At 55.8% G+C, this 27,584-nt stretch overlaps 12 protein-coding genes across 12 annotated transcripts; 3 read left to right on the top strand and 9 right to left on the bottom strand.

Moving 5' to 3' along the window:
* Nucleotides 1–642: 642 nt before the first annotated feature.
* Nucleotides 643–2,774, bottom strand: KVR01_007520 (uncharacterized protein; the record flags this gene model as incomplete). Its single annotated transcript, XM_044788512.1, has 2 exons — nt 643–2,606; nt 2,756–2,774. 2 exons carry the CDS (start codon nt 2,772–2,774, stop codon nt 643–645), a joined length of 1,983 nt encoding a protein of 660 aa, XP_044643773.1.
* A 747-nt stretch (nt 2,775–3,521) lies between these two features.
* On the bottom strand, nt 3,522–4,858 carry KVR01_007163 (uncharacterized protein; the record flags this gene model as incomplete). Its single annotated transcript, XM_044793527.1, has 5 exons — nt 3,522–3,610; nt 3,692–3,850; nt 3,916–4,201; nt 4,291–4,584; nt 4,742–4,858. 5 exons carry the CDS (start codon nt 4,856–4,858, stop codon nt 3,522–3,524), a joined length of 945 nt encoding a protein of 314 aa, XP_044643416.1.
* Nucleotides 4,859–7,447: 2,589 nt separating this feature from the next.
* On the bottom strand, nt 7,448–7,870 carry KVR01_007595 (uncharacterized protein; the record flags this gene model as incomplete). The annotated part of the gene is made up of 1 exon (XM_044790771.1): nt 7,448–7,870. One exon carries the CDS (start codon nt 7,868–7,870, stop codon nt 7,448–7,450), a length of 423 nt encoding a protein of 140 aa, XP_044643848.1.
* Nucleotides 7,871–8,597: 727 nt separating this feature from the next.
* On the bottom strand, nt 8,598–9,998 carry KVR01_007477 (uncharacterized protein; the record flags this gene model as incomplete). Its single annotated transcript, XM_044791857.1, has 2 exons — nt 8,598–9,715; nt 9,773–9,998. 2 exons carry the CDS (start codon nt 9,996–9,998, stop codon nt 8,598–8,600), a joined length of 1,344 nt encoding a protein of 447 aa, XP_044643730.1.
* A 927-nt stretch (nt 9,999–10,925) lies between these two features.
* KVR01_007538 (uncharacterized protein) lies at nt 10,926–11,459 on the top strand (the record flags this gene model as incomplete). The annotated part of the gene is made up of 1 exon (XM_044790989.1): nt 10,926–11,459. The coding sequence occupies one exon, from the start codon at nt 10,926–10,928 to the stop codon at nt 11,457–11,459; it is 534 nt and encodes a 177-aa protein (XP_044643791.1).
* Nucleotides 11,460–12,388: 929 nt separating this feature from the next.
* On the bottom strand, nt 12,389–14,231 carry KVR01_007280 (uncharacterized protein; the record flags this gene model as incomplete). Its single annotated transcript, XM_044786389.1, has 3 exons — nt 12,389–13,019; nt 13,071–13,105; nt 13,374–14,231. 3 exons carry the CDS (start codon nt 14,229–14,231, stop codon nt 12,389–12,391), a joined length of 1,524 nt encoding a protein of 507 aa, XP_044643533.1.
* A 479-nt stretch (nt 14,232–14,710) lies between these two features.
* KVR01_007466 (uncharacterized protein) lies at nt 14,711–15,434 on the bottom strand (the record flags this gene model as incomplete). Its single annotated transcript, XM_044786812.1, has 2 exons — nt 14,711–15,310; nt 15,399–15,434. The coding sequence occupies 2 exons, from the start codon at nt 15,432–15,434 to the stop codon at nt 14,711–14,713; spliced, it is 636 nt and encodes a 211-aa protein (XP_044643719.1).
* Nucleotides 15,435–17,799: 2,365 nt separating this feature from the next.
* KVR01_007357 (uncharacterized protein) lies at nt 17,800–18,930 on the bottom strand (the record flags this gene model as incomplete). Its single annotated transcript, XM_044791185.1, has 3 exons — nt 17,800–17,832; nt 17,873–18,736; nt 18,856–18,930. 3 exons carry the CDS (start codon nt 18,928–18,930, stop codon nt 17,800–17,802), a joined length of 972 nt encoding a protein of 323 aa, XP_044643610.1.
* Nucleotides 18,931–19,707: 777 nt separating this feature from the next.
* On the top strand, nt 19,708–20,712 carry KVR01_007269 (uncharacterized protein). The gene is made up of 2 exons (XM_044783903.1): nt 19,708–20,252; nt 20,307–20,712. Exons 1-2 carry the CDS (start codon nt 19,921–19,923, stop codon nt 20,506–20,508), a joined length of 534 nt encoding a protein of 177 aa, XP_044643522.1. The 5' UTR covers nt 19,708–19,920; the 3' UTR covers nt 20,509–20,712.
* A 195-nt stretch (nt 20,713–20,907) lies between these two features.
* Nucleotides 20,908–23,833, bottom strand: KVR01_007299 (uncharacterized protein). Its single transcript, XM_044781576.1, has 2 exons — nt 22,545–23,833; nt 20,908–22,447 (listed from the first exon to the last, which is right to left on the bottom strand). The coding sequence occupies exons 1-2, from the start codon at nt 22,572–22,574 to the stop codon at nt 21,674–21,676; spliced, it is 804 nt and encodes a 267-aa protein (XP_044643552.1). The 5' UTR covers nt 22,575–23,833; the 3' UTR covers nt 20,908–21,673.
* Nucleotides 20,908–27,311, top strand: KVR01_007326 (uncharacterized protein). The gene is made up of 5 exons (XM_044781761.1): nt 20,908–21,660; nt 21,712–23,664; nt 23,728–26,206; nt 26,279–26,783; nt 26,850–27,311. The coding sequence occupies exons 3-5, from the start codon at nt 25,802–25,804 to the stop codon at nt 26,978–26,980; spliced, it is 1,041 nt and encodes a 346-aa protein (XP_044643579.1). The 5' UTR covers nt 20,908–21,660; nt 21,712–23,664; nt 23,728–25,801; the 3' UTR covers nt 26,981–27,311.
* KVR01_007479 (uncharacterized protein) lies at nt 24,669–25,290 on the bottom strand (the record flags this gene model as incomplete). The annotated part of the gene is made up of 2 exons (XM_044785536.1): nt 24,669–25,100; nt 25,174–25,290. 2 exons carry the CDS (start codon nt 25,288–25,290, stop codon nt 24,669–24,671), a joined length of 549 nt encoding a protein of 182 aa, XP_044643732.1.
* Nucleotides 27,312–27,584: the final 273 nt, after the last annotated feature.

Here is a 27,584-nt window from a genome sequence, read left to right as displayed (position 1 = left end):
ACCTGAGTCAGTTGGAGTCTGCTGTGGGATCGCGACTGTTGGGCCTGCTGCGCCCCTTTGGCTGACGAGGAGGAGTGAGCTATCCACCAACATGGGCCGCGGGCAGCCCGGGCGCGAAGGCCGCGATGGACACATGAGGGCAGAAGCAGACCACAAAGCGAGGCCGCCGAGATGGAGGGGGTGTTCGAATAGCCTCAGGACAGCCAGGCACGCACAGCCAGAACTGGGCAGACGGTAGGGACGGGCGTTGCTGCATACGGTGGGAAAACGGTGGGCAAGGCCCGGAGGCCGGCCCTGGCGCGGCCGGCTGTCCTCCGTAGACGTCGGGGGGGAGGCTGAGGTTGCGACGACTACGAGTCTATCGATTAGTGGCTTGACTATGGGAGAGCGGACGGGATCCCGTATTTTCCACTATCTATGGCCGTATGTGCTTGGGCGTGGCCGTTGGCAGTTTATATCTCAGGTGTTCACACGCATTATGGGAGCTGGAACTGCTACGAAAACGGAGATGCATGCTTTTGAGCAACAAATTGAGGAGCATGACTTCGAAAAAGACTACACACATCGTCTAACCTGTTACTGGGACTATTCTATCATGGGCCAAATCACCCGACAGCTCTACAGGTAAGTACCCAGGGCCGATCACTGACCAGCTTTGATGATCTCAGCCGCCCTCTCAGCAACAGCATACACGGTAGCCATGGTATTGGCCCTTGTTATAAGCGGGAAGATGCTCGCGTCGACGACCCGCAGACCCCTGGCCCCGTACACGCGCAGCCGCGGGTCCACCACCCCGCCCTTGTCACGCGGCAGCATGGCGCACGAGCTGGTCCAGTGGAAGGCCCCGACGGCGGAACCGCGGACGTAGCTGCGGGCGCGCTCAAGCCCCTCTTGTTCCTCCCCGTCGGCCTCGTGGCCCCCGAACGCCGCCGGCCCGCGGGGCAGGCCCGGGGACCGCTTGGCGCTGGGCGACTGGTTGAGGTGGCTGGCCAGCGCGGACTTGGACGTGTCCGCGGCGAGCACGGACTCGACGAGCCTCACGTGGCGCGCGAGCACCTCGATGTCGAGCGGGTGGGACAGGTACGCCGGGTCGATGTCCAGGCCCAGGGTGTGGTCGGGCCCTCGGGTGACGTGGACCGAGCCGCGGGAGAGGGGGTGGGCGAGCATCACGGGGATGGAGAAGTATTTCTCGTTGCCCTCGGGTATTGCAGCCCAGCTGCCGTCGGGGTTGTAAGACGCCCACCCGGTGACCGTCAGGTAGACGGCTGATGCCTCTGTTGGGGACTCGAGGACGGACTGGACATAGGCCTCGACGGCTTGTTCATAGTCGCTCTTCCCAGTGGCGCCGTCGATGGTGCTGCGCAGGACTTGTTCCAGATCAGCTCTTCCCTTGTCGGTGTCGACGTGAGGGAAAGGCACCTGCGCCTGAACGTTGGAGTTGGTCCTGGACAGTGGTCCCGTCTGCCTGCCGTACGCCTCTGCGGCGGCAGCGAGGGCCGTTGGGTCTTGGCGTGAGAGCCCATCAACCGTGTCAAACCCTTCACCCGAGTTCTCGTTGACTTCGAATGACAGTGGCACGATGACGTGGTTCTGGAGGTTCTCGCCGACGGAGGGATTATCTACCACGACGGGGATCCCCAGTGTCTCGAGCCGGGCCTTGTCCCCGACGCCAGAGAGCTCGAGGATGCGCGGGGTGTTGATGGCACCGGCCGACAGGATGACTTCCCGGTGTGCTGTCACGACCTGCCCGGACAGTTCCTCACCGTCCTTGGTCAACGTATACTCCACACCCGTGGCGACAGGCTCGCCTCCAGACGAGAGGTCAAACAGGACCTTGTCAACCTGGACCGATGTGCGCACAGTCAAGTTGGGACGCGAGCTCGCGATGGCAAGGTACGCGCTGACGACGTAGCTCCGGACCTTGGTCTTCGGGTCGACGGACTCGGGATACGTAACCGCGCCGAGGACATTCTCGCCAAGAGGGTCGTCCTGGACGGGTAGTCCAAGACCGGCGATACTCTCGCGCCAGACCTGCGCCCACTTGTCGGCATCATCCGGAATGCTGATGCTGATGGGGCCGGCACCTGGGGCGGAAGCTGCCGAAGATGGATCGAGGTTGTAGACCTTGTTCAGGGACTTTCCGAGGCTATCCCAGTCCCAGCCCTCGTTTCCGAGCCCAGCCCACTGGTCAAGATTCGACTTGGCGCTGAGGATGAACAACATGGTGTTGAGGGCGGCTGACCCGCCTAGCAGGCGGCCCTGCGAGAACTCCATCTGGCGGCCGCCGAGCGCCTTTTGAGGGCTCGTCTTGAACCGCCAGTCTGCCGAGCTGCCACATAACTGTGTCCACATGGCGGGCACGTTGACGCGCGGGTCGAGACTGAGGTCCTCCCCAGCCTCGAGGACGAGGACCTGCACCTCGGGGTCCTCTGAGAGACGCGTCGCGAGGAGAAGTCCCGCGGCACCACCGCCGACAATGACATAGTGGAATGTTCCAGTGGCTGCCATGGAGACAGCACGGACTTTTGTCTCGGTGGGGTCGGAGATGCAGTAAATGTAGAATGAGCCGTTGGGAACACAGATCAGTGAGACGGGGTGGGACGTGGCTGGATGATGGGTTCTGAGAAGGGGATGACGGAGGGCTTGGAGCTGTCTCCTGTGACTTTTTGTTTTGGTATGGTTGATCGAGCCAATGTCACCCAAGATGGGTCGAATTGTATCAATTAGAAGTGGGCAGCTCTTTGGTTTCTCGTACTATCCCCTCTGAACTCCATTTGGGGAATCGATTGGTCCGTGGATCATATACCTAGCCATCTACCTGCTTTCTAAGAAGAACCCCTCGCCCTGTCGTCGACCGAGATATGGAGTCATTGTTGGTGCTTCAATGTTGGATGAGAACCTTGAACCAACATGCATCAAATGCTTTTAGTGCGGGCACTAACTGTGACTTTCTGCACAAGTTGGTCTGCTTTCTTGGCAAACGGTCGGCGGCCAGATTAGAACCACCCCATGCCGTTGGGCATAATTGAGCAGATACCGCATGACCTCGGTACAATGTTGCACCTAAGATTCACTCATCGAGGCTTTCTGCATTGGTGGACCAGGGCGATAAAAGACGGGCTGTAAGGGGGGGAATCCATGACAAGGAGAAGGAGTTACCAATGCAGTGTTTCTTCCAGAAATTAGGGTAATACGTGTCAACTGGTTCACTTGTGAGAAAATCAGGGTTTAATCGAGCCTACAGGCACTTGGTGGAGCATTTCAAGAGATACGAATGCGCTTCACGATTAGTACTTAAGTAACTAGGTAGCTAGAGGTATGAGAGCAGAGCCGACCGAGGCAAGCAGTCCTATGGTGATTCTAACTTCTGCAGTACAAATGTGGCCCAAGACTGAAATCCCACGAGGAACTGTCCTCGGAACCCCAAATTACGCAACATTATACTTAAGTACTTAGGTAGCCGAGACTTGAAAGTCATCATATCAAGCCTGCACGGAGCTCGAAACAAGGTTTACAACTATCTAGAATATCAATCCATGGTCGATCCCTTCTCTCCAAAGACACGACAGGCCCGATTCTGCTGACCTCCAGGGCTGACACTCGGCCCCACCTGTTCTTCGAGGAAAGAGACATCATGAAGAGTTCATGTGAGGGAATGGCCAGCCATATATGCCACTGGTCATATACAGACCAGACTGGATGCTTTCAGTCTGGGTCTTGAGCTCGTCTACATCCCAATTGGCTGCCACCATCCGGCCCTTGAGGAAGGCCCCCTCGGGGCTAGCCAGCCAGACCAAAAAGTCGGCCGGAAGCTCAACTGATGGTCGACTCTTGTCAGCATCGTCCAAATCTGTCATGACAACAACTAATTGCGATTTCCTGAAAACAACACGAGTTGATGAAGGGGCAGCTTACTTCGGTCCAGAGGAACCTCGTGCGGCTTCATGCCGCTCTTGGCCAGAACGGCCGTGTCACAGATGCCGGGGTGGACGGTCGCAGCGAAAAGGGACGGGTTCTCGGCGGCCAGGTACTCCATGATCTTGATCTGTGCGAGTTTGGACGCAATATACCCCGAGGCACCTGGGACATGGGTCACCGGAAAGGCCACTGCCTGGGTCGTGAGCGTGAGGACGGCGCCACCGGTCTCCACTGCCGTAGGAACGAATGCCTTGAGGGACAGAAGGAGACCCTTAACATTGGTCTTCAAGTCTAGTGTCAGTACTGAATACGAGACAAGCGTAAATATTGGAGAGTCGTCCCGTGCCAGAGGAGCTAAATGATCCTACTTGCCTCGAAGCCCTGCCACCACTCGTCCACGTCCGTGGAAACAATGGTCGAGGCTGCCGATGGGTAGACAGAGGCTATGACGATGACATTCCACTTTCCCACTTCGGCAGCAACATCTTTCAGTCTGTCAAAGTCTGTGATGTCCACGGTACGGACCAGTGCTTCTGTCACTGCCGAGGCCGAGGCGACCAGGGACGCTGTCTCCTTCAGCTTATCCTCCCGGCGACCTAGCAGGACGATACGGGATGCCCCAGCCTTTGCGAATGAGACTGCAGTCTGCCTTCCAATTCCGGTGCCCTGTTACGAAAGGTTCATAGGAAATCAGCTAAGTCTTGTCTCAACTCTTCTCTCCTCTCCCTTATCACTTCTCCCACAACTCCTTGTCCTGAACCTGTTGTCAGGTGGCACAAAATACTGTTTCATACGCATTTTCTCGCTCGATGGGTTTACCTACCGATCCAATGATGACAATCGTCTTGTCCCCGGCGCTGAGCTCAGGTCGTGAGGGTGAGATGGCCGGGTAGGTATCATTGTGCCAGGTGGCCGTTGCCGAGGGCATTGGGGGCTGCATATTGGGTGAATTCAATGTTATTTCAGTAATGTAATGTAAAATACAGAACGAAGAGGTCATGAGCAATGGGTAAAAAGAATCGATCGATTCTCGACGACACGTCTTCCCTAAATAAATAAATGTGGGGTGGCCAGTTGGCGTGCAACCAACGGCCCTCCCCCCTGGCCCAGTCCGGAAGAAAGGTAGCTTCCAGAGCAGGGAGAAGACGCTTCGTGGCAAAGCACCTGAAGGAGTAGGCTTGGTCCCTCGTAGACGCCGTCGTATGTGTGGTTTCGTTTCTAATCCCCATACATATAAAACACATGCGGCGCCTTCACAGTGGTAAACCGCTAAAGACCCAGCGTTGAGAAAAAAATGCAGTGCCAATAACAATACAGAGAGAATACAGTACGCCGTCGTAAGTACTCCGCAAAGGAAGCATCGAGACACTGGGCACATTCCGACCACCAACGAGCGAGGTCAACTAGTGGCAGCCGCGGGACGAATTCTTGTTTCCGGGCCATGCGTGAAAGCGGAGCATGGAGGATTCGGTGTAAAGCACCCGAGGAGGGGGTGTAAACCTATCTGCGCGGCTGGAGTGAGAACACCACGCGCCAAGAGTTCGCGGATCAATCGGTGTCACCTCGAAATTATTTACGCAACTATGTCTTCCAACACTCAATTTGTTGTGACCCGTCAGTTGGATCGTATGATATTGTGCGGCGCTGCATGAAAGCCTATCTTTGTCGTCCAGGCCCTATCGTCGTTCCGCGCCGCAGGATTGCAGCTCAACCGGGGGGCTGCCTAATCTCAACGTCCAGGCTGCCAGGCTCATACCTAGGTTTCACGCAGTCGTAGTGGACACCGTGCTTTCCCGAGAGCATGCGGAGTACTTCACGCCAGACGCCAGACGCCGCAGCCTCCAATCACAACCTTGATCCACGGGCTGCGGTACTCTCGCCCAGCGGCCGGTGCAGGATACTGGCAGCTCGCGACATATGCCTCAATGGGCCAGGTGCCTGGATATATCGTGACGCCAAGCGGTGGTCACAAGGTAAGCCTTTGAGTTCTGATTCGAGCTATATGTGTGAAAGTACTTCATCTAGTAGATGACCGTATTCTCGAAAGGAAAGGAGAAGAGACTGCCTGTCTGATGAGGCCTGTTCTGATTGACTCGATGATGTAGCAACGACTCTGGTTCACGGTGCCACATCTCTGAGGTCGCAACACAATGATTTAGAAAAGTGGAGAAGGCTCCAGGCTATTCAGCTGTGCTGTTGACATCCGAAGCCGGAAGAACTCCATTGCTCGCTCTTGACATTTGAAGGAGGAAGTATTCCCTGCAGGCTCGGCAAGGCGATCGATGGAACTGTTTTGCCGTAAAGCCGACCTAGATCTGGTAGAGGGCGAGTGAAGTTTCCGGGAATGTGAGACATGACAGCCTCGCCCCAGGGTACGATCAATCAGTTGGAGCGTGTAATTACCATGGAGCCACGGAGCTTTCGTGAGGCCAGCAGCAACGGTAGAACTAGCAGTGCAAGCGAGACGATGAAATCAATCAGAATGGCGGGTGAGGATTAGCCGACAAGGGCGACTTCAACATTATCGGCGCGTGTAGAACCACTGTAGTACCTAGGTATTCTGTATGCTCGTTGTCGTTAGTTACCGCACATATGGCGGTCCCAGCTGTTAAATATGTGCTTGAGATGCCGTGAAAATGAGCCGAAGGGAACAGCAGACGCCGTTTCAGCATTCACGAAAGATGAAACTTTCCTCCTTCATTCATGAAGAGAAAAATAGCATTTGACGTAACCTAATGAAGGGAAACGCTGATGATCAGTAAGGGAATGCTATACCTGTATGAACAGAACCTCCACACCTCCCAGGAGATAAATTATTTGCAGAATCAATAAATGCCGAGAAGATCACAACCACAGTTGAGCAAGCCACAGGAGTTTTCACGATATCATACAGCTTTTTGAATATTTGAAGACGTTACTGATCAATTCAATCATGTATTCAAATTAAGGCACCGACAGTTTGCAGGACGAACAACCTTGGGGGGTGGGGGCAAGTGTACAATATGTTGGCCCTATGCGCATCCTTTTAATTTCACTTTGAGCTCGCCATGCTAAGTAGAAGACATCAATGTACCCTCAATGACTATGCATCGATTGCTACATACACTTCGGCAGCAATGATTTCCATCCTGGCTTCGATATTGGTTCTTTGCTGTCGCTTGCCTCGTCGCCTACAAGGGCGTCAACCCGAGCACTTCGACCTAGTCCTCCATCTTGTTCTCGGCGGTCGCTTTCATTCCGGGCGAGTACTGTACTGACTCTGTCCAGACTGGTACCTCTGGCTGGTTCTCTGCATCCGTTCCCGCCCGTACCTCTTCAGCTTCGGGAGTAAAAGTTTTCCTATTTTTATAGAAGCTTTTACCTATTTTAGTAGTTTATTCTACCTAATGTATAGGTAAGCTACTTCTAGAAGGAGACCTAGCCTTTCCAACCCCATCTTCCACCTATTTTTCTACCCATCCACCCTGCCTAAGCCCACATCAAATGGTCGACCATGTATAGTACCTGTGCGTAACAGTACCCACCACAATCAGTTGTCGTAGAAGAGGGCGTAGAAGGCCGAAAGGATGATCTCGAGTACCACGAGGGCCCAGAACTTCTTGGCGGGCATAACGACATTGCCGTCGTTCCTAGCGCCGACCTCGCAGTCGAGCTTCGAGTTGGCGTACTGGACGACCTGAGGCCGGATATGGTCCCTATGAACTCGGGAAAAGACGTGCTGGTTGCGCATGGGCCACTCGAGAACGCCGTCGCGCGCCCAGAGAGTGTTGAGCGGGCGCCGTGCAGCCTCCATGCTGCTGCTCAGGCGCACGAGCTGTGAGGCGAGTTCCTCGCTGATAGAGTCGGGCCTGTAGCGGTCTGGGATGGTAACACCAGGCTGTGGCGGCTGGCCCTGTCGGGCGAGGATGCCCAAGTCTTGGAGCCGCTGGATATTGGCGCGGTGGTCTGCCATTGTTGTTGCGGTCAGGGTGAGTGATTCTCGTGCTAGGAGATGAGAGTGTGTTCCGTATTGGTCTCTAGTGGGATATCAGGTCCACTGCTGGCTGCTGCTGCCCTGATCTGTCATGGGATTGTGGAAGTCGAAAGGCACGAGGAATATAGCCTCCTTATATCCAACTTGGACACCACCGTCCCTTTGTATGCGTCCTGGGGTAGGCCAGGGTGAGAGACGAGGTGGGAGCAAATGTGACAATAGAATAAAGCCTCCTCCTTTGTGGTGAGTTGCCCAACAGGACGGGGCCAATGCCCCTGCGAATCTCGAACATGTCAGGGCAAGCAGAGCCATTGTCCCCGACGCACAAAGCTACCAATACCGACCGTCGGGAGAACGGGCAGCACGGCAGGGGTACCACGGGACAGAGGTCTTCACACTGGGACCAGCAACCTCCTGAGACATCTCCAGAATTGAGTCTCATTTCCAATCTATGAAAGCAGCCCACCCAGGACCCTTGCGTCCGATAACGAGCAATCCCAACAACAGTACTTTCCAAAACCCAACCCACGCTCGTAATGCACTTATTGAAAGTGCCAATGCCCAACATCACGACTCAACTGCTACTCACGCAACGCCAGCCTGCCGACCGGCCAAGAAGCCACCAGCTGGCACACCGGATTCCCCCAAGCATGCGGATACGAGGCAGCCCTCCCCCCTCCCACAAAACACCATCACGCCCGTGGCCTCAAGAGCCCGTCACCCGTACCTCGAGCTGCTCGGACACCCTGACGACGGCATCATGCAGGGAGCGCGGCTCTGCAAGCTGGAAGTACACGGCGGCATCAACCCCATCCAGAGCCCCCCCCTGTACCCAGCAAGACTCGCGGAGGCTGCCCAGAAGGTCATGCGACACCTGCAGCCGGTAGTTTGCCATGGCCAACGCTCCCACCCCGTCCTGGGCGGCGGCGGCGACCGTGTCTAGCACGGGCAAGGCTGACTCGAGGTGGAGCCAGTTGTCAATGACGCGAGCCTGGAGCAGGAGAGCATCACCCCCCAACCCGTCGCGAGACCATGGGGACACCGGGAGGGATGCGACCGAGGCAGGCGACGCACTCATGCCGACGATGAACGAGTTGGTGACCGGCGCGAGAGCAGCGATGGCCTCGCGAAGCGCGGCAGAGCTGTTGCTCAGCTCCCACAGCGCGTTAATGAACCTCGAGTTGAGCCTGGGCAGCATCCCCCTCGGCCCCATGTGAGCCTGAAAGACCGCTACAGCGCTGTTGTTGGCCTCGAAAAGGTCGCCGGGGGCTCCCATGCGGGCGGCACCGGCGGCACCAGGGACGAGAAGGATCTGCTCGGCCATGATCAAGAGCTGTGTCGCGACCTGATGCATCCAGAGCGACTCCGGGTAGGGGCCAGCGAGGGCGTGGGCCACCTCGAGGTATGCGCTGGACGTCGAGTTCACCAGGTCGATGACAGGCTGGCAGAGTCTGTCAATCACGTCTTCGTGGCGGCGTCCGAGGTGGCCCACAAGAGACTCGTCGAGGTCGCCCGCACGCGACTGCTTGATCGAGTCGCAGAGGACGGTAGCGGCATGGCCCATCTTGTCAAAGAACTCATGTGCAGCGCCAATGTGGTCGTCTGCATGGCCGCTGGGCTGTGCGCCCAGCGGGAGCAGGCCCGCCTTGCCGCCCAGGAACGGCTCATATGTCTCGACGACAGCCGCAAGCTTCGCGCTCATGTCGAGGGTGGCGCGGACGGGCTCCGGCTCGGATGCTGTCATCCAGGAGCGCACTCGAGCACGACATCCGGGAGGGGTGGCCATGATCTTGTTTCCGGGGCCGTAGTGGGCAGAGAGCAGCGCTATAACGAGACAAACGAGAGCGCAGGCCATGACAGTGACGCCCCAGGGCAGCACACGGCCAGGTCGGGCAACCGCTTGAGCAACGGGACCGTCATCACCCGGGACCACAGCCTCATCGTCGTCAGAGATGACGGGGTCATTGGCGATCGTGACCGACGACTGGTCGTCCGAAAGGGTGGCCGAAGAAGTGGCCGATGACGCGTCCGCAACGGCGGCCGAAGAGGCGGTCGACAACCCATCCGGAAAGGCATTTGGAGACGAGCAATCAACGGGGCTCGACATCGTCAGGACTGGGAAAGGAAGGATGTGTCTGTGATAGAGCGGCAGCTTAGATCGCACAGCCAACCTCGGAACCAAGGCCAGCACGGAGAGTGTGGAATGGGAGAAGAGGACCGAGGCCCACCCAGATGAGCAGCAGAATAGAGCCCAACTTAAGCAAATCCGAGACGCTCAAACCGAACACCACCCAGCAAGATTGGCTGGCCAGACTGGGCGGAAAGCCCACAAACAGCTCCCAGCCTCGAAGCAAATCAGTGCAATCCCTTGTAGAGTATGCCGGTCTGCCTCCCAGACCTGCAAAGGGCAAGGCAGCCATTGGCCGCAAGGCTGGCGTCTATGCTGCTTGCCGCTCCAGACCAACTGACAGGCCAGGCCAGACAAAGAGATATTCCTACCTCCCAATCGCCACCATCGCCAAGATTGTCCAGCAGAGGCCTGGGCTGCCATGAACCGAGTGCTTAGATGCAGCTGTGCGTAAGTCCCCGTCAAAGACTGAAGGAGGCCAAACAACAGCCCACGACGCAGAACACAACACCAGGTACGTGAGCACTTGCAACATAGCTTCTGGCAACCGCGCAGGCACCAGCCACCCCACCACATATCAGCCTACACACACAGGAAAAGACAAGCCACCTCTGGACTGAAAGCCCGAGGCAGCAATCACTACTACCCCTACCACACCACAGACGTGTATGTAAGAAACAGTACGCAAACACAAACACAAACACAAACACACCCAGAAGCCCAACCCGGCAACAGCACACGTGCAAATCGTAGGGAGCAGAACGAAACGAGACAGGCACTCGACATCACCACCACAACTACAACCAATCAGACCTCCGTCATACCATCCAGCCTTAAGGGAACCAGCCACAACTCAACCAACCAGACAGCCCCTCGCATCATCTCCCGCCCCAGCCGCGCCATACCATGACGCCACACCCGACACCCGCGCAGCCACCAGCGGCCAAGGAGGTGTTCGACATGAAGATCGACGAGCTCCGCAGCGAGTACCTCCTCGCCTCGGGAAGGGCCGCCGACGTCGCGATCCACACGCGCAAACCCCAGCTCAAGGCCGAGATCCTGCTGTTCCGGGCCGGCGTCCCCGAGCACCTGCACGACAAGCTTCGAGAAAAGGTCATCCACCTGAACACCCTCCGCGTCGACCACCTGCGCGCCCAGGCGTTCCAGAAGATGATCCCCGGCACCCTCACACGCCAGGAAACCGTCGAGAGGATGATCCAGAGGATGCGGGAGAAGATCGGGGGAAAGGCAAGCAGAACCCAGCCCGGGACCTGCAGAGCGCCGCTGACCAGCCACAGGACACGGGCGGAGCTGACGACGGCACGGAGCAGGACGAGTAACCCGTGGGCGAATGATGCCGCACGCCGCGTGGGCGGAGATATGTCGGCCGTATTGATTTCGGATGTAGTCCTATGGCCGTCGGGGACGCCACGGCGCTGACCGCCGATACATCATACTGTGGCTAGGTCATCAGTACCTGCACGGCCGCTGGTGGACCGGGAGCCGATTGCCCCCCGCCCCTCCCTTCTCCTGAGTACGACAGACTAGAGACTCACAGAATAGACCGTACTTCTTCTGCTGCTGGTGATACGAGAATGGCCATGCCCCCTGGCCGTTTGGCAGTCTGCTTTGGTGGCCAGACCGAGGTCAGCCGGTACCACACCTGATATACATGTGCATGGGGAACAATGACAGGGACAAGCCACACAACGCCTTCGTCACCAAAGGACTAGTCTGAGCAATACCAAGCTGGTAACCAGGGGGAACCACAACCAAAAGCATACAAGCTAATTAAGATCATTCGATGAGGCGAGTGTATAAATCAGACACATAGACCTGCGTCACAACCAGTAATCCCAGCTGTGTGTGGTGCTGCCCGCATCAACTGATGCAGAACCAAGTTGAACAATGATAAACCCCGCTTGCCTCGGCCCCCACCTCAAAGAACCGTCGCTACAAGCCCCACCCGGGAACAAACCTCACCAGTCCGGCATTCTAGCAGGCGACCACCATCAACTCACACACCCATCCAACTTCACCAAACCAAGACCACAGGGAAAGCCGCCTCTTCCCCTCCCGCAAGCCCCTAATAAGATGCAGCCAGGTACTAAAATCTGGGGCAGGATCAGACAGAGGCTGCAGGCACTCGGAAAACACACAAAGGGAGCAAGTGGGCCATTGTAGTCCTGGCAAAGCGTGATTAAATCTACCTCGAAATCAATGATAGTAGACCAATCGCACCAGTACCTCGGAATTGATCAGTCCCCAGATGGCGGGATCCACCCCCCGACCGTCACCTCCCAGCAGGCGGCTCACGACCCAATGAGACGCAGCTGCAGCCCGGGCCTTGGGGCACCAGACCGTGACGGCTAGGGCCGTAGACCCCAGGACTCCACGTCAGCCCATGAGAATGCGGGCCCCAGCGCCTGGGTCACCTTCAACACCGTCGGCGAGCTCGCCGGTGGCAATGACCCCCTCGCCAGCCAGTACTTCTGCCACTCTCCGGCGGAGGAGCGCACGGCGGCAGCGCGCTCTGCGTCACCCTCCCCTTTGTGTACCTGCACGATGTGGGCCCAGAGGCCGACGACGCTGTTGAATGCCATCCTGGCAGACGTACAAAACGGGCAGCACAGATCAGGCTTCGGCAGCCTCCCGGGGCCTCCACCGGCTACAACACCATCCACGGCGCCTGGATCCGCACCCGCTTGGGCACCAGGGGCCGCGTACGAGAGCGGCAGGCGCGTCTCAAAGGTTGGGAACCGGTGCTGCCGTGGGCGTGGCTCATGCAGCTCCTCAGCGCCGCGGTAGAACACGGAGCGCTGGATCTGGATGGCCTCGAAGGTCGTCAGGACGGCCAGCTGCAACATGCAAGGTGGGGTGTGCAGGGAGCAGCCCCAGGGGACACCCTGGTTGTTCCTCCTTATCTGCCGCGCCTCGTCCAGGCAGACCATGCGCGCCTGGTTGACGGACGCCGGCTCGTACCGAAGGTGGTTGGGGTTTCTAGGTGTAGGTGTCAGAGTGCAGGCTGGGAGAAGGACCTGGTGGACTCACATGCAAAGAGCGTGGTGACACAAGTGGCTCCCGTCCTTGCCCACGTGTCAGCCCGCGCCCAAGAAGAAGAAGGAGAGAAAAAAGAAGGGGCCACCCCCGGCCCTGGGAGTTCATAAAAACAAAAACTTGCCTGGGCTGCTGGTGAGATGCAGCCCTATGCGGCGATTACATGGGTAGGATCAGATGATCGTGTGTTGTAGAAGCCACTGGTGAGTCGGTGAAAAGGCAAGTATGGCTGCGGGCTGGGCAAGGTGTTGCTGCTGTAATCCCTCAATCGGGTGGGTGAGAAGGAAGGGGTCTTACCATGCGCCGGAACGGCCCGGACTCGAGAAAGTTGTCCAGATCGATGCCCCTCTTTGGGCTGCCCCAGTCGTTAAACCACGCCACCGCGCGCGCAAAGGTCGTCTGGTGGTCATCGGCCTTGAGCTCCAGCCGGTCCGACTCCAGAGTCCTGCACTCCTCGAAGCTAACCTGGGCCAAGACCTGCGCTGGATTTCGCATCTTCCACTTGGCCGGGACAAGGACACACGATGCCTCGTACTCGACACCCACACCCCAGCAGCGCATAAGCTGGCTGACACTCTTGTCCACCCTCGCCTTGGTCCTACTCGAGAGCCAGCTGAGAGCACACTGCTGCGACGGGCTGGCACGAGACTGCTTGACCGGGTACTGGGGTATGGGGCTGCGGTAGGCCGCCCTGCCGAATCTGAACCCCCTGTCCCTGCTCACGGGAAGGGCACCGTCATCCGCATCTTCATCGGCGGACTGCTGTCGCTTTCGCTTAGGCGCGCCACCAACAGTGGTACCACTGGCAGCCACCACACTGGCGATGGTGGAAGAACAAGTCGCAATCGACTCCGCATGACGGGCTATCGAGTCCGCGGCGGCCCTCCACTCGCGGACAGTCGTAGCCAGGTCGACGCAACCGTGCGCGGGCAGGCTGGCCGGTGCCTCGTGGCACGAATCGTCCTGCTCCTCGCGGAGGTCGCCCTCGCCGTCTGGGACCATGCGCACGAACCTGAACCGTACGGGCACATCGGCCTGGTGCTGCACGCGCAGGTGCCGCTGCAGGTTGCCGGCCCTGGTGAACACCTCGCCGCAGACACTGCCGTCCTGGAGCTGCTCGCCACAGCGAAAATTGCCCTGAGGTCGCCCGGTCATCGTCGTATCTCATCGTCGCGCGGGTAGGTACTTGGTGGCGAGCTGACCCGAATCGTGCCATCTCCATCCCGGCCATACCCTTTTTAAAGTATGCCCCTACGTGCCACTCAAGCCTCGAAACGCGACAAAGATGCCAGTGTAGCAGATACTCCTCGCTCAGCGACTATGCTAGCAGGGCTTCGAAACGACATATACAACCCGCCGGGCGACAGAGGTGCTGTCACGGACAAAGGCGCAACAACCAGGGCAGACTAGGAGACCAGAAGCAGAGGTCCTACACCGATCCAGGTCCTAAAACAAACCTTAACATGGAGGGGGGGGGTTGTGGCTGACATGCCGCGACCCAGTGATTGTGGCGGGTGAAAGCAACGTCTATATCACTTTAACACACATCACCAAGCTGTGATCAGGAAGGAAGCCAAAGGGATGGTTTGATAATAGTAGTAATGAACGGTTGGGCTAGGGTTGTGGTGTGGCTGTTACCTTGACGCCTGCCTTTCTATCCTTGCCTTCTCGGCGGCCACCTCGTCCAACCTGTCCTGGATGCTGTTTAGCTCTTCCGTCCTCATGTCAATGTCCCGGGCGGCCTGCGCTAGGCTCTCCTCGTAACTCTCCTTCGCGCGGCGCAGCCGCTCCCGCAGCAAAGCCGACGTCGCATCCGCCTCCGCCACCTTGGCGGTCAGCAGCTGGGCCCTCCTTCCCAGCACGCGCCGCTCCTCCTCGGCCTTGGCAGCCCGGTCCAGGGCGTCCCTCGCGTCGTCTCGCGCACGCCGCAGCTCCTCCTCGCGAGCGCCGTCGCCGTCGGCGGCCTGCTCGAGGAGCTGGCCGCACCGCAGCGCAAACCGGTCGGCCTCGTCCGCCCGGACCTCCAGTGTGCTGCACCTCAAGCTCGCATCCTCTGCCGCGCGGCGCCAGGCCGAGGCCTCCCTCTGGGCGGTACCAAGCTGGTCCCGGATGCGTCGGTTCTCTTCGACAGTATCCCTCCAGCGCCGGTCAGCATCCTCGGCCTCATGGGCCATCCTCCTCTCGTCGTCAAGCCAAGTAGATACCACGGCGAGGCGGCCGTCTGCCGTTTGGTCCTGGACAGGGGTTAGCATGCCCCACTGGCAAGCACGCTACAATCACCAGACCGACCTGGGCAGTATCAACACTATGTTCCACGCTCACCAGGGATGAGGCCGTGCTGGCCGGTGCATCAGACATCCACCAACCCTCCTCCCCCCCCCCTAGATATCAGGCCTAAGCTGTCCCTTCTGTAAGCACCGGGGTACTGTGCCGCGGTACCAGGTGCATGAGACCAGCGCATACCGAGTCGCGCCACACACTGCCGCCTAACATCCTCATTCCTGGCAGGATCCGCCCTCCTGGGCTCCCAAAAGACGCCGAGGTGCGAGACACACTGCCTCCTGGCCTCCTCGCCCCCCGTGCGCGTTGCCGCAGATACGCCAAGCCGTACCATGAAATCATCTTGGCCCCCATCCGCGGGCAGCTGTACAGTATGCAACGGCGTGCCCATTGTGAAGCTTACATCGGATCTCAAAAGGCGGGGTTCCACACAAAAAGCGCCAAGCGGATAGTACACATGAGCATATACATAGGTAAAGAGTGAAACAGTGCGCTACAGGCTAACGCCAATAGGCCTTCCCACCCTCTACACCAAACAGCTCCTACCACCTGGCTGCCAGCTGGCCAAGGTACACATAAACCTACTCTAAAGGAGAGATATAAAGGCAGTTACTAATTATTATATACTACTTAATAAATATATATATTAGTTTTTAAAATTAAACTTTTATAATATTTTTTTAAAGTAAATAAATTTATTAAATATTTTATAATATTTATTTAAATTTAAACTTTTATAATTTTTTAAAAATAAACTATTTATAAATATAATTAAACTTTATAAATAATTTTTTTAAAAATAAAACTTAAAAATATATATAATATATATAATATATAAAATATATAAAATATATAAAATATACTATTCTTTTAAGAATAATCTTAGATCCTATAATATTTTAAAAATTAAAAAGTAATAAAAACTTAGAAATTTATATTGAAAAATATTAAATATTTAATTTACTAAGAAAGTAATATTAAAATATAGCTTAAATTTTTATAAATTTAATAGTTATAATTTTATATTCCTTAAACTTTTATTAGTTAAGGAATTAAAAGTATAAGTTAAGATTTTTAATAACTTTACCCCTTTAATAGGTATATAAAAGGAATACTTCTAATTTAAGTTAAAACTTCCTCTTTTAAAGCTTCTAATTAACTAAAATAGCTTCCTTTAATTCCCTATATACCTAACTAAACCTCTCTTAACTAATATTAACTTTAACTTTAATCCTTAGCTTTTAATTAGCTAGTTTAAGTAGAGGGTAGTAATACACCACTAAAATAAGTAAGTAGAGTAAATAAGTAAGAGTAAAGTATTACTATTCTTTTAATTAATTACAACCCGGTATTTACTAAGTAAAGGTTACTAAGGGGCCTATAGTTAACTACTATCTATATACTAGCTATTACTATAAGGAGGTAGTGGTAGTCTTATATAGGGGTGGCAGTAGTTCTATATAAAGGTAGTAGTAGTCTTATATTTTAGCTAATTATAGTTAGATATTTACTAACTAATTACTTAAAAAAATAGCCCTTATAAGCTTTAAAGAAGTTATCTATATAATATATAAAATATATAAAATATATAAAATATATAAAATATATAAAATATATAAAATATATAAAATATATAAAATATATAAAATATATAAAATATATAAAATATATAAAATATATAAAATATATAAAATATATAAAATATATAAAATATATAAAATATATAAAATATATAAAATATATAAAATATATAAAGTATATAAAATATATAAAATATATAATATATAATATATAAATATTATATAATTTAAATTTTATTTAATTATTAAATTATATTAATTAAAATTATTATTTAATAATTTAATAAAAGTTTTATATTTATATATTATATATATATTTAAATAAAACTAAAACCTTTAAAAATAATAACTTTATCTTTATTTATTTTAATTAATTTATTTAAATTATATAATAAATTTAATACCTATATATAATACTTATTAATATTAAATTAATTTATAATTTATAATAACTTTAACTTTTAATAAATATAATTTAATATATTAATATAAAAGTATTTTTAATAATAAATAATATTATAAATAATTATAAAATTATTATAAAAGTTTTATATAATAAACTTAATTAAGTTAATCTTTAAAAAATATATTATATATTTTTTTAAAACTTTAATTATTTACTTTTAATTTAATAATAAAATTAAAAAAAATATAAATAATCTATATATTATATATATATATATTATAAAATATAAATATAATTTTATAAAATATATTAAAAAACTAATAATTAATATAATAAAAATATTTTAGAAATATTATTAACTCTTATTATACTTATTTCTTAACTAAAAATAAGAATATATAAATAGTAGCTTAGTGAGAACTAAATAGTCCTAGGAGCTCATTAATAGCCCTTATGCCTACTCCAACATGCTCGTGGCTCCAGGAGAGGCCTGCGTAAACTCTATCGAGGTCACCTCTGATGGCTCTCACCCTCGCATTTGCCCTACTTAGATGGTGCATAAAGCTCCATAGTTGTTCCTGCCTGAACTGTTTCCCCCTCTCCATCTCCCGGTTGGTCAGCTGGCACACACCGAACGCCGCGGAACCGAGGTCCCAGAGCCCTGACATCATCTGCTGGCCACGATGACCTCCGTCAGGGCCAGGGGCATGGAACCTTTCGCTAACCAGACAGACGTCGTCACGGGCGGGCTCGAGACCTCCCGCCTGCACGTCCTCGTGCTGCTTCAGAAGCTCCAGGTGCGCATATGTCATGGACGAGAGCACCTCTGCCACAGCCTCGGCCTCACGCCGCGCGATGGCGACCGGGTGGGCGGGGCATGGTAGCGTGTCAGTCACGGGGCCGCACGGAATGCAGGCCAGACGGCATAGCCACAGCGGCCCGGCATCCTCAAAGTAGCGCGCCTCGTCCAGTGCGCTGTGCAGCCTTGCCTCGATTGCCTCTAGGTCCTGGGCCTCGAGGGTTTCGCGGCGGGCAAACCCTTCCTCCATCTGCAAGATGCCCCTGGACAGGTCGACCGCGTGCCCTGCTACCCCCCCCGACTCCCTGCCAGCAACCGTGTTGGCCGCCGGACCAGCCCGCCTGGCCTCACGCTGGTAGTATTCCAGCCAGGTCAGCGCGTCGGAGAACATCGCCGTTCCTCCATCGTATCGGGACCCCAGCGGGACAGCACGCGACCCCGGCGGCGCAGCGGCGACAGTCCTGCTTGAGTCAGGGCAGATCCAGGGCAGAAAGAAGAGCCAGAGCCCAACGAGGAACAGGAGCACGTGGAGGAGTCTTCCCCACAAGCCCAACCATGCGAGGGGCCTGTGTATCGCCTCGTTGTGGTCTGGCGGCTGGAAAGGGGCAGGAGGACCGTGTCCGGGAGGACCGTTAGGAGGACCGTTAGGAGGACCGTTAGGAGGACCGTTAGGAGGACCGTTAGGAGGACCGTTAGGAGGACCGTTAGGAGGACCGTCTCGAGGAGGACCGTCTCGAGGAGGACCACTTCGAGGAGGACCAGGACGACCGTCTCGAGGAGGGCCGCCATGGGGCTGGGCCGCCTGTTGGCGAGGGAGAGCAGCGCTTGCGGACCGGGGCGGCTGTGTGTTTGGCGGGTTGACACCGAAATCACCCCTCACTGATCTAGAAAGTCCCGACATTGTGAACTTTAGGATAGCGTATGGTTGGCAGGGTGGGGGTGCTAGTTAGGTGTCCGGCAGGGTCTGAGGAAGACGTGGGAGCTGTGTTATAAGGGACTATATCGCAAGATCATGCAAATAACTTGTGGTGGTGTGTCTGAGTCGCCCTGGAATGAGGTTGAGCAATTTCGGTAGAGGGGCGATCGGACGGGATAGTGGGATAAGTACTACTAAAAGAAGAGGCCGGCTCAAAAGGAGTCAGAGGATAGGTGCCACCGTGGGTACGCGGCAGAGGGAGGCCTGAGTGATGTCAAAGGACAGGCGCCGCCACGTATATCCAGGAGAGAGAGGCGTGGGGGAAGTAAGAGGACGGGCGTTGCCAAGTGCGTCAGGAGTGTGACGCTCAGTACCACGCATATCTGATAGAGCGAGGCTTACAGGAGGTGAAAGGATGGGTGTTGCCGTGCGTGCTAGGGGCGAGAGGCTTACAGGAAGCAAAGGGGCGGGCGACGCCACGCAAGCCCAGCAGAGAGAGGCTTAGAGGAATAAAGGATAACTCTTCCCGTTCATGTTCACCGCCACCCTTAGTATACAACTGAGAAGCTAGATGTGACAGGAGGGGCGGAGAAGTCACATGTGAGCACGACCTGTTAGAGTCGACAAGTCTAAAGTTACGACACATAGGTTCCTCAGCTGGCAGCAGGGGGTGGTAACGCCGGCCCTGGGCACCTCCTCGGGTGGTTGTGCGGATAGCCAGCTGGAGATGGCGCCTGGTTAACTCGCATGCCCCCTCCCATGATTTTATAAGAATCGGAAGCCATGCCCCAGAGTTCAACACATGCTCCCAGTCACAACAACCACTCCATTTATTGAGCACCATCCGAGATCCCACCCTAGGGATGGATGATTTCACCACCGCCGTTTCGGTCATAGTTGGGTCCTTTGCCCTGCTCTTCGGCTGGAGGAAATTCAGGAGGGGGCCCCCACCACCGGCCCCCACCGCCAACCCTCCGCCGGCCGTCACAACCCGACCCACGGCTGTCACCGACCGCGAGGCCAAGCGGCATGTCCAGGAGGCGTGCTGGATCCACCAGCGGTGGTCCGTCGCCGAGAACACCCACGTCGCCTGCTTCGACCTGTTCACGATCCTGGCAACCGACGAGGCCTCGTTCTGCGGTGAGGCCGACTCCTTCGCCGCAGTCGTCGGGCCGTCGATGCAAGACCACTCCATGTAGGTGTCCTCACCCAACCCTGCCGCCCTGGGTGCTGACCGGTTCGCCACCAGGACCGGCGAGGAGAAGACGCGCGTGATGATGAGCGCGTGGAAATACCTGAGTGATCCCGAGAGATACCACACCTACACCACGGTCCTCGCGCCGCTCGTCGCCAAGCAGAAGCATGATCTCAAGCTGGACTGTGTGGCCCGGCCCGTAGGCAGGGCGCCACCGCCAGGACTTGGCGCCATGTCAAATATCTGTGGGTGGTGACACTGCGTGCCAGGCCAAGGGGCCATCGTGGTTGACTCGACACGGCGGGTCGGAGACGGAGCTGTCTGGGGTTGGGGTTGCTTGCTTGGGGGGGGTCCTTAAGTCTGTCATGTCAGTAGCTCACGATAACACGAACCAAGGACCACACCCATTTCACCTATTCCTGTTCCACGGCATTCCTTGTAGCACTACCATCCACATGAGGCTCTTGCGCCAGGACCATGTCCGGAACGCTCGGTTGACCCCGCATGGTGCGGGGTCGAGCGATGCGCTAGGGCTGCAGGCGCGGCGCCAAGAGATCCAGGACCTCCGGGTCTGCGCCTGTCAACCCACCCGACGGGCGCCTAATTTGACGACATGTTGCCCGGGAACCAAGGCTCTACTTCCCTCCGACCAGTACACATTCCGACTGGTTGCACCCTGCCCAATCAGCTATCTCACCCTTGCCATCCTATCGGTGCTGGGCTGCAAACTCACCACGACATCTAATATGGAGACGAGGTAGGCCCCCTGTGGTCTTGGCAAAGCGCCGTCAAGGTAGGTGTCGTTCGGGTGATGGACCGTCTACCTGACAGATTTATAAAAGCAAAAGGTCGCCAGCGGTGAGCCCCAAGGGCCTGTGTAATCGTCGAAATTGACGCGCACTGGCTGGTAGGACTGGCTGGGGCAGGGTGAACGATCCCGTGTGCAAAATGTCCACCTTCTCTTGACAAACATGCGTACCTAGGTGGAGAGCAACACGTCCACCACCCATGGCTTGGTCCCTGATGGTTTTGGAGTGCTGTGCAGATCTTCCTTGAAACCTTGAACGGCTGACAACTAGTGGTTCAAGATCACCTGATACTAATAGCAAAGCCTCCGAGATCAGATTCCCACAAATACACACGATTAGTACTACCACACCCATCATGCGGCCATGTCCACGCCGATAGGTGTCAACACAAGGCTACCAACATACCCAGTCCCAAACGGCACACACCATCACACCGCTCACACATCTCGTCATGCCACCAACCCCATCACGCCGCCCCGGCCGCGTACCGCACCGTCGCCCTGGGCTAACGCCAACTGCCTCCCCTGGCCCCCCGCTGCCTTGCATTGTCCCACGTCCTCAGGTCGCCAGGGCGGCTGAGGAACCAGCCGGCCTGTGAGGTTAGTGCCTATCTCACGCGGTCGGGGCTGGGCCGTGGCTTACCTCGGCAGACGTGTCCCAGGGCGCGTAGCGTCGACCGCGGCCGCCGCCCCAACGCGAGTGCCTGCTGCCGCTACTGGCCTCCGAGGCCGTTCGTGCGGAGGGCGGGCGGTAGCTGTCGTACCTCGCAGCCGGCTCCTGGGTTTCGTCGTCGCTGAGGTCAGCCGGCCCGTTCAGGCCGTCGTCGCTCAGCGCGGACGGGCGGCGCCGCGGTCCGTCGCCCACCACCACGTCGCGGGGAGGCGAGGGATCGGGCGCTCCAGGGAGCATAACCTCGCTTCCGCCACTGCCGCGCTCGAAGACGTAAGGGGCAGCAGCCTCCCGCGGCCTGTCGCCGTCCGCGGCCGTGAGGGAGCCATGCTCCTCGAGGCGCTGCCGGATCTCATCGGGGACGACGTTGGTCCTCCTCCCGTCCCAGTCGCCCCGCCTCCACCAGTCCGTCTCGATGGGCCAGTGGGCCTGCTCCACGCCGTCTTGGTCGGTGTAGATGACGATGTTGCCGTCGCGGTCGAGGTCCTGCAGCTTGCGCCGCAGCGACGCCTTGATCTTCCCCCAGACGGCCTCCTCGAAGCCGGGGTACGTGCAGCCCATGGCCGTCACCAGGGCCGTGATGTCCTTGCCGCAGTTCCGCGGGCAACACTTCTGCGTGGCGAGGAACTGGAACATGGCGCGGTTGCAGGAATCACACCAGGGAATCCGTTTGCCTGGGGCTGCGAGAAGGTGCCGGATCCGGACGCCCTCAACAACCTTGCAGCCCGGGTCAGCAGCAAGACCAACAGCACCAGAGAGCGCTTCCATGGAAACAGAATAAAGGGGGGGTGAGGGATGTGGAATGCTCGCCTACCTCGCTCGTGACGTTGTGTCGCTTAGGCATCGTGGGCTAGTCGTCGTGCAGGCAAAGAACGGGAAGGGTGAAGTTTGAGCGCCTAGCAACTGCCGCAAGGACAGTAGCCCGTCGCGCGAAGCCATCTGTTATATGCTTGAGCGCCGGTATGGCCGCCCAGCCCCGCCATCCAACACCTCCGTCCCGTCCCTGGCAAAACTGTGATGTGCTCGCCCAGTATGCCACTACCACGTGTGAGTCCTCACGTGATGAAACAGCTGCGAGTGGCACCCCATTGTCCTACCGGCAGACCTTGCCTGGCCTGACCCCTAGCCGGAGCCGCGTTGGAGTCATTGGAGCCAATATCGTCTGTGTGAAAGTCGCAGATCGACCCCGTTGTCGGTCAGGTCCGATGCCTGTACCGGCATCTGCCACGTGCGTGTTGTCAGGGGCCCAGTATCACCGGCAGCCAGTATCACCAGCCAAGACGTGCCCGGGACGCATAGGCACGACAGGATACCTCATCACCACCATGGAGGGCTTATTCCGACCACGCGGAATGGCTTGTCTACGTTGAGGTCTGTGTATCCAGAGGGCAGGAGGCGGTGCTCTGTCCGTGCATCAAGGCATGCTGGCCGATGCCATGCACCAAAGTAGACGTGACAAGGACAAATGCCATAAGGCCCAGGCAGGCAAGCAGTAGCAGCTACCACAGCTGTGCCGCAGGGCGTGGGGCTGTTGGGCCTCATCAATGAGCACCCCACGGGGCACAACCAGGAACCACGGTTGAAACCCACGCAAGAAAGTGTGCCAACCATTCTCCTTCCGACCTGCAACACCAAGAAGGCAGACCAGGATAACAAACCGTGCTCAAAAGGTGTGGGTGTGCCGGGGTATCCATCTCCCTCTGCCTTGGTCCCAGCCACACCAGCCCCTGGCTGTGGTGGTGCTGCACTAGCCTGCTGCCAGAAACATCTGCCCGCCAATTGGAGGTTCTTGTCAGCAGCCGTCACGCTTGAGTCGCCAACAAAACATAGCGTTGACCTAAAACCAATGGACACCGTCTTTGTCCAAGCCGCGGGGCGGGTAGCGCCGGAGCTGCCGTGACAAGGTCCTGTTACAGTACTGCGGGGGTGTGCAGGTGGGCCTACCTCCGAGTTACCTCTTTTCTCGCCATAGGAACTACAACTACTAACAGGAACAGCCGCCTTGTCGGACTTCAACCTTTGCGTCTAGCTCCAGCACGGACGTGTGCGCGGCACAGGGACCCGCAGTGGGCCCTTCAGGACTGATCCCGCCCCTCTTAGACATGTAATTGGTCCTCAGAGGAAGTCGTCACCCCTGTCCGGGGACACAAGGGTTGCCGCCGACGTTGAAGATTAGCCGCGAAGATTGAAGATGAGCCGCGAAGATCGACTCCCATCCTCAGCCCTTCAGGTTTTTGAGTACCTGCCCGCGTACCTGCCATGTATCCACCGGCTCTCCTCCTAGGACCCAACCAGTCAGGAAACCAGCCCTGGCCACAGCGTGGGGCCCGCGGCAGCAGTGCCAGGACCATGCGTGTCTCATCACGCATGGTCGTGCTGAGCCACCGTCGCTATCAAGCTCACACCGAGCTGCCGTCCAGCTGCGGGCGTTATAGAATACTGGTGGCTTGAGGCGAGGGTGGCTTGAGGCGAGGGTGGCTTGAGGCGAGGGTGGCTTGAGGCGAGGGTGGCTTGAGGCGAGGGTGGCTTGAGGCGAGGGTGGCTCAATAGTTCCCACAGGTATCAAACACAGCGCTTTTATCAATTATCTAGCCCTACCCTCATATCAACATTAGGCCAAGATCTCAATTAGGCCATTGGCTCCATGCCACGCCAACGGCCCCGCTCTAGACAGAGACCCTACAACACAGGACAAGGACGGACAAGGACATCAGGGATAGTAGATATCATATTAGATTAGGACTTTACATCAGAACGAGGACATCACGAGAACAGGTTGTATTAAAATGCTTGCTCGTCATACATTACATCGATACCTCGAAGGTCCCGCCTCTCCCTTCGGCGCCAAAGGGAGCAGTTCCACCTCATCTACCACACCGTCCTCACTTTTCATCCCAGACGTCGTTCCCCGGGAACACGATATTCCTGGTGCACCACGCTACGGGTCGGAACGCTTCTGAGGGCCGTGGCGAAGCTTCGCGAATGCTTCGGACAGCTCCATCGTGTGCGACTGGGTGCAGGCTGCCTCTGCGGTGCTTTTCGGGGCGGCGGCGGACGGCGTGGGACGACGGTTTCGATACGCGAGTGGCTGGACCGAGTCGGCCTGACGGCGCTTCCGGCCGCCCTCCTCGGCGGCGGCGGCGGCGGCAAGCTCGACCCTGAGCGTGTCCCCGGCGCGCGTCATGAGGCCTGCCAGCTCCTCGAGGGCCAGGGTCGGCGCGGCGTGGGGTGGGCAGGTGAACCTGATGGTGATGTTGCGGGGATTACCACGGCCGGCCGCGTCGCCGGCGAGGGCAGCGGCCACGTGGCCGCGAAAGTACTCGACGAGCACCCCAGGCTCGCAGACGCTGAACTCGACGTCAGGGAGCTCCTGCCACGCTACGGTCAGATTCTTCTACGTGTCGTGTTCTCGGCTCGCCTCGGCGCAGAGGAACGTGACGCACATATGGGGAGGCGACGCTCTCAGGTGCAGGCGGCTGCTCGGAATTCTCGGCAACCTCGACCTCCTCGAGATCCTTGAGGCCCTCGACGGACGCCAGCTCTGATTTCAGCGACGCCATGGCTGGGGCCACGCAGCATCAGTCATGATCTCAGGGGAGAGGCCAGGAGCCTCAATGGGCCGGGCAACGCCGGGCAAACACGGATAAGTTGAGCCGCGCACCTAGCGGGTCTCCCTCATAAGACCTCTAGGGGGGAACCTATCGCTAGGAGTATGGGACAAGGGGACTGTGCACTTACAGCTCGGCTTGGGAACAGTATTTAGGGAGGGTAAGGTGTAGGTGTGTAAAGGCAAGAGACGTGGGAGTATTCCAGGGCGCGGAGAGGTTTACAAGGCGCAAACTCCTCACTGCTTTGACAGACCGGAGAAGGAATTAGACAGGACCTATGAAGTAGGCCCAAGAATGGCCCGGATCCCAGTGCTTAGGCAGATTCGTCAGAGGAAAAAGCCAAGGAAGCCCTCCTGAGTCACACAGCTTGGATTGCAGGCCTGCTGCGCGAGAGCTTGGGTGGCCTTGCCATTCTTGGTGGGGGGTGAGTGAGTGGCTGGCTGCTTGGCTGGCCGTCCGGGTGATGGACGGGGAGCCGAGACACCAAGGGGCTCTCGCGCATCGCAGGTCTTTTGTCCCAGGGGTTCTGTCGCCTACATTTAGACGCCACCCGTCGATCTTGTCCGGCTTCGCTGGGCCAGTGCCGCTTGGCCTCATCATTAAATCCCTATTAGTTGTCTCCCTCACTTTGACCCCGTCCACCTGGTGCGATCAGCCACCTCTCGTCATATCAAGGCAGCCAGTCAGTCAGTCGATCAGTCAGTCAGTCATTCAGTCGGCCAGTCGTCAGTCGGCCAGTCGGTCAGTCGGTCAGTCGGTCAGTCGTCAGTCGTCAGTCGGTCAGCGTCAGTCGGTCAGTCAGTCAGGACTGCGTGGCGGGCCACGCTGCTCAAAGCAGGCCACCATGTGCGACCAGAGCAACGCGAACGTGAGTGGTGCCACCCCCCCTGACAGCCAATCGTGCTCGCAAGGGTTACTGATCCAGGGCATGGCGCCCCAGACCATCTGCGGCATACCGATGGAACAGATCAGGGCAGGTGTCGATGCCGGCGACAACTTCCTCGTCCCGTTCTGCCACATGGAGCTGACAGCGATCCTGGTGTCCGCGCGGGACTTTGGCATACACCCGGACAACATCACACAGAACCTGGAGTACCCGGCAAACGTCGCCACCACCGCAGCGCAGAGCGGGAGCTTGCACCGCGCCCTCACGCAGACGGCGAGCCCGGTACAGGACTACCTGCTCTCCCAGTACACCCAGCTGGTCGTCACGGTGGTCGACTTCGCCTACCTCCATGGTGCCATCGTCTACCGCAACGGGGGCTACTCCTGGGACGAGAAAACCCTCCCACGCTGGACGCACCGGCCGGCCGCCGCCGAGCAGTGGCTCAAGTCCAAGGGCTGCCCCATCGGGGACCATCACTTCATGGGCCCCGCCAACTGGCTGGTGACGTTCATGCTGCCCGACCCGAGCGGGATGAGGCGGCTCCCTGCAGCAGGCCTAGGTACGTTGCCCGGCCCGGCCTGGCCACGAGCGCTGGCTCTTGTCACCTCTCTGACCCTGGCGACAGGCCCCCTGAGCGGCCGCATCCGTCAGCGCATCTCTGATCTCGTCGAGTACCTCGACAAGGCGCACAGCGGTGGTGACGGCGTCGCTGTCAAGAAGTCCGTCAGGGCCCTCCGCCGCCTCGTTTCCAGGTAAGGCGGCTGTCGATGGGGCGAGTCCGACTGCGGCACCGAGCACCCGCAGAACTTCCCAGAGCGCTTCTTGCTCAGTCACCCCGAAGCCGCGAGCCAGCCCTCTCATCTCAATCGCGCCGGCACCCCGAGGAGGAGCGCCTAGATTAGAGACCCCAGCTAGATGAGTACCAATTCTACAGCTCAGAGGCGTGGACACATCCGTTCCACTCCAGCCCAGTGTGCATAACCCGGGCAGCTTATCCTGCGAGTAATGCAGCTACCCGCTGTCTGTGACAAGCGAAGTGATGCCCCCCCCTGGCTAAATTCGTATTTACACACGTGCCACATAATTTTTTCACACCCTCTTAAACTAGTCTTTTCTTAATAACTTTTTTATTACTTAACTAAGAATTATATAAAAATTATATCTATAATCCTTATTTTAAGTCTTATAAAGTTATATTTTTAAAATATTTATTTATATAAGTCTTTATATATTTTAATAAAATATAAAAGTTAATTAATTAAATATTTTAAAAATACACTTTTATTAAGTTAAAAATAAGGATTTTAAAAATACTTTTCTTATAATTTTAAATAAAGATTTAAAAGAGTTTAATAAAGAT

The sequence above is a fragment of the Diaporthe batatas genome (assembly GCF_019321695.1).
Source record: "Diaporthe batatas strain CRI 302-4 chromosome Unknown Contig00008, whole genome shotgun sequence".
Lineage (NCBI taxonomy): Eukaryota > Fungi > Ascomycota > Sordariomycetes > Diaporthales > Diaporthaceae > Diaporthe > Diaporthe batatas.
The sequence above is the reverse complement of the archived record's forward strand: the minus strand, read 5'-3'. Positions and strand labels throughout refer to the sequence as shown.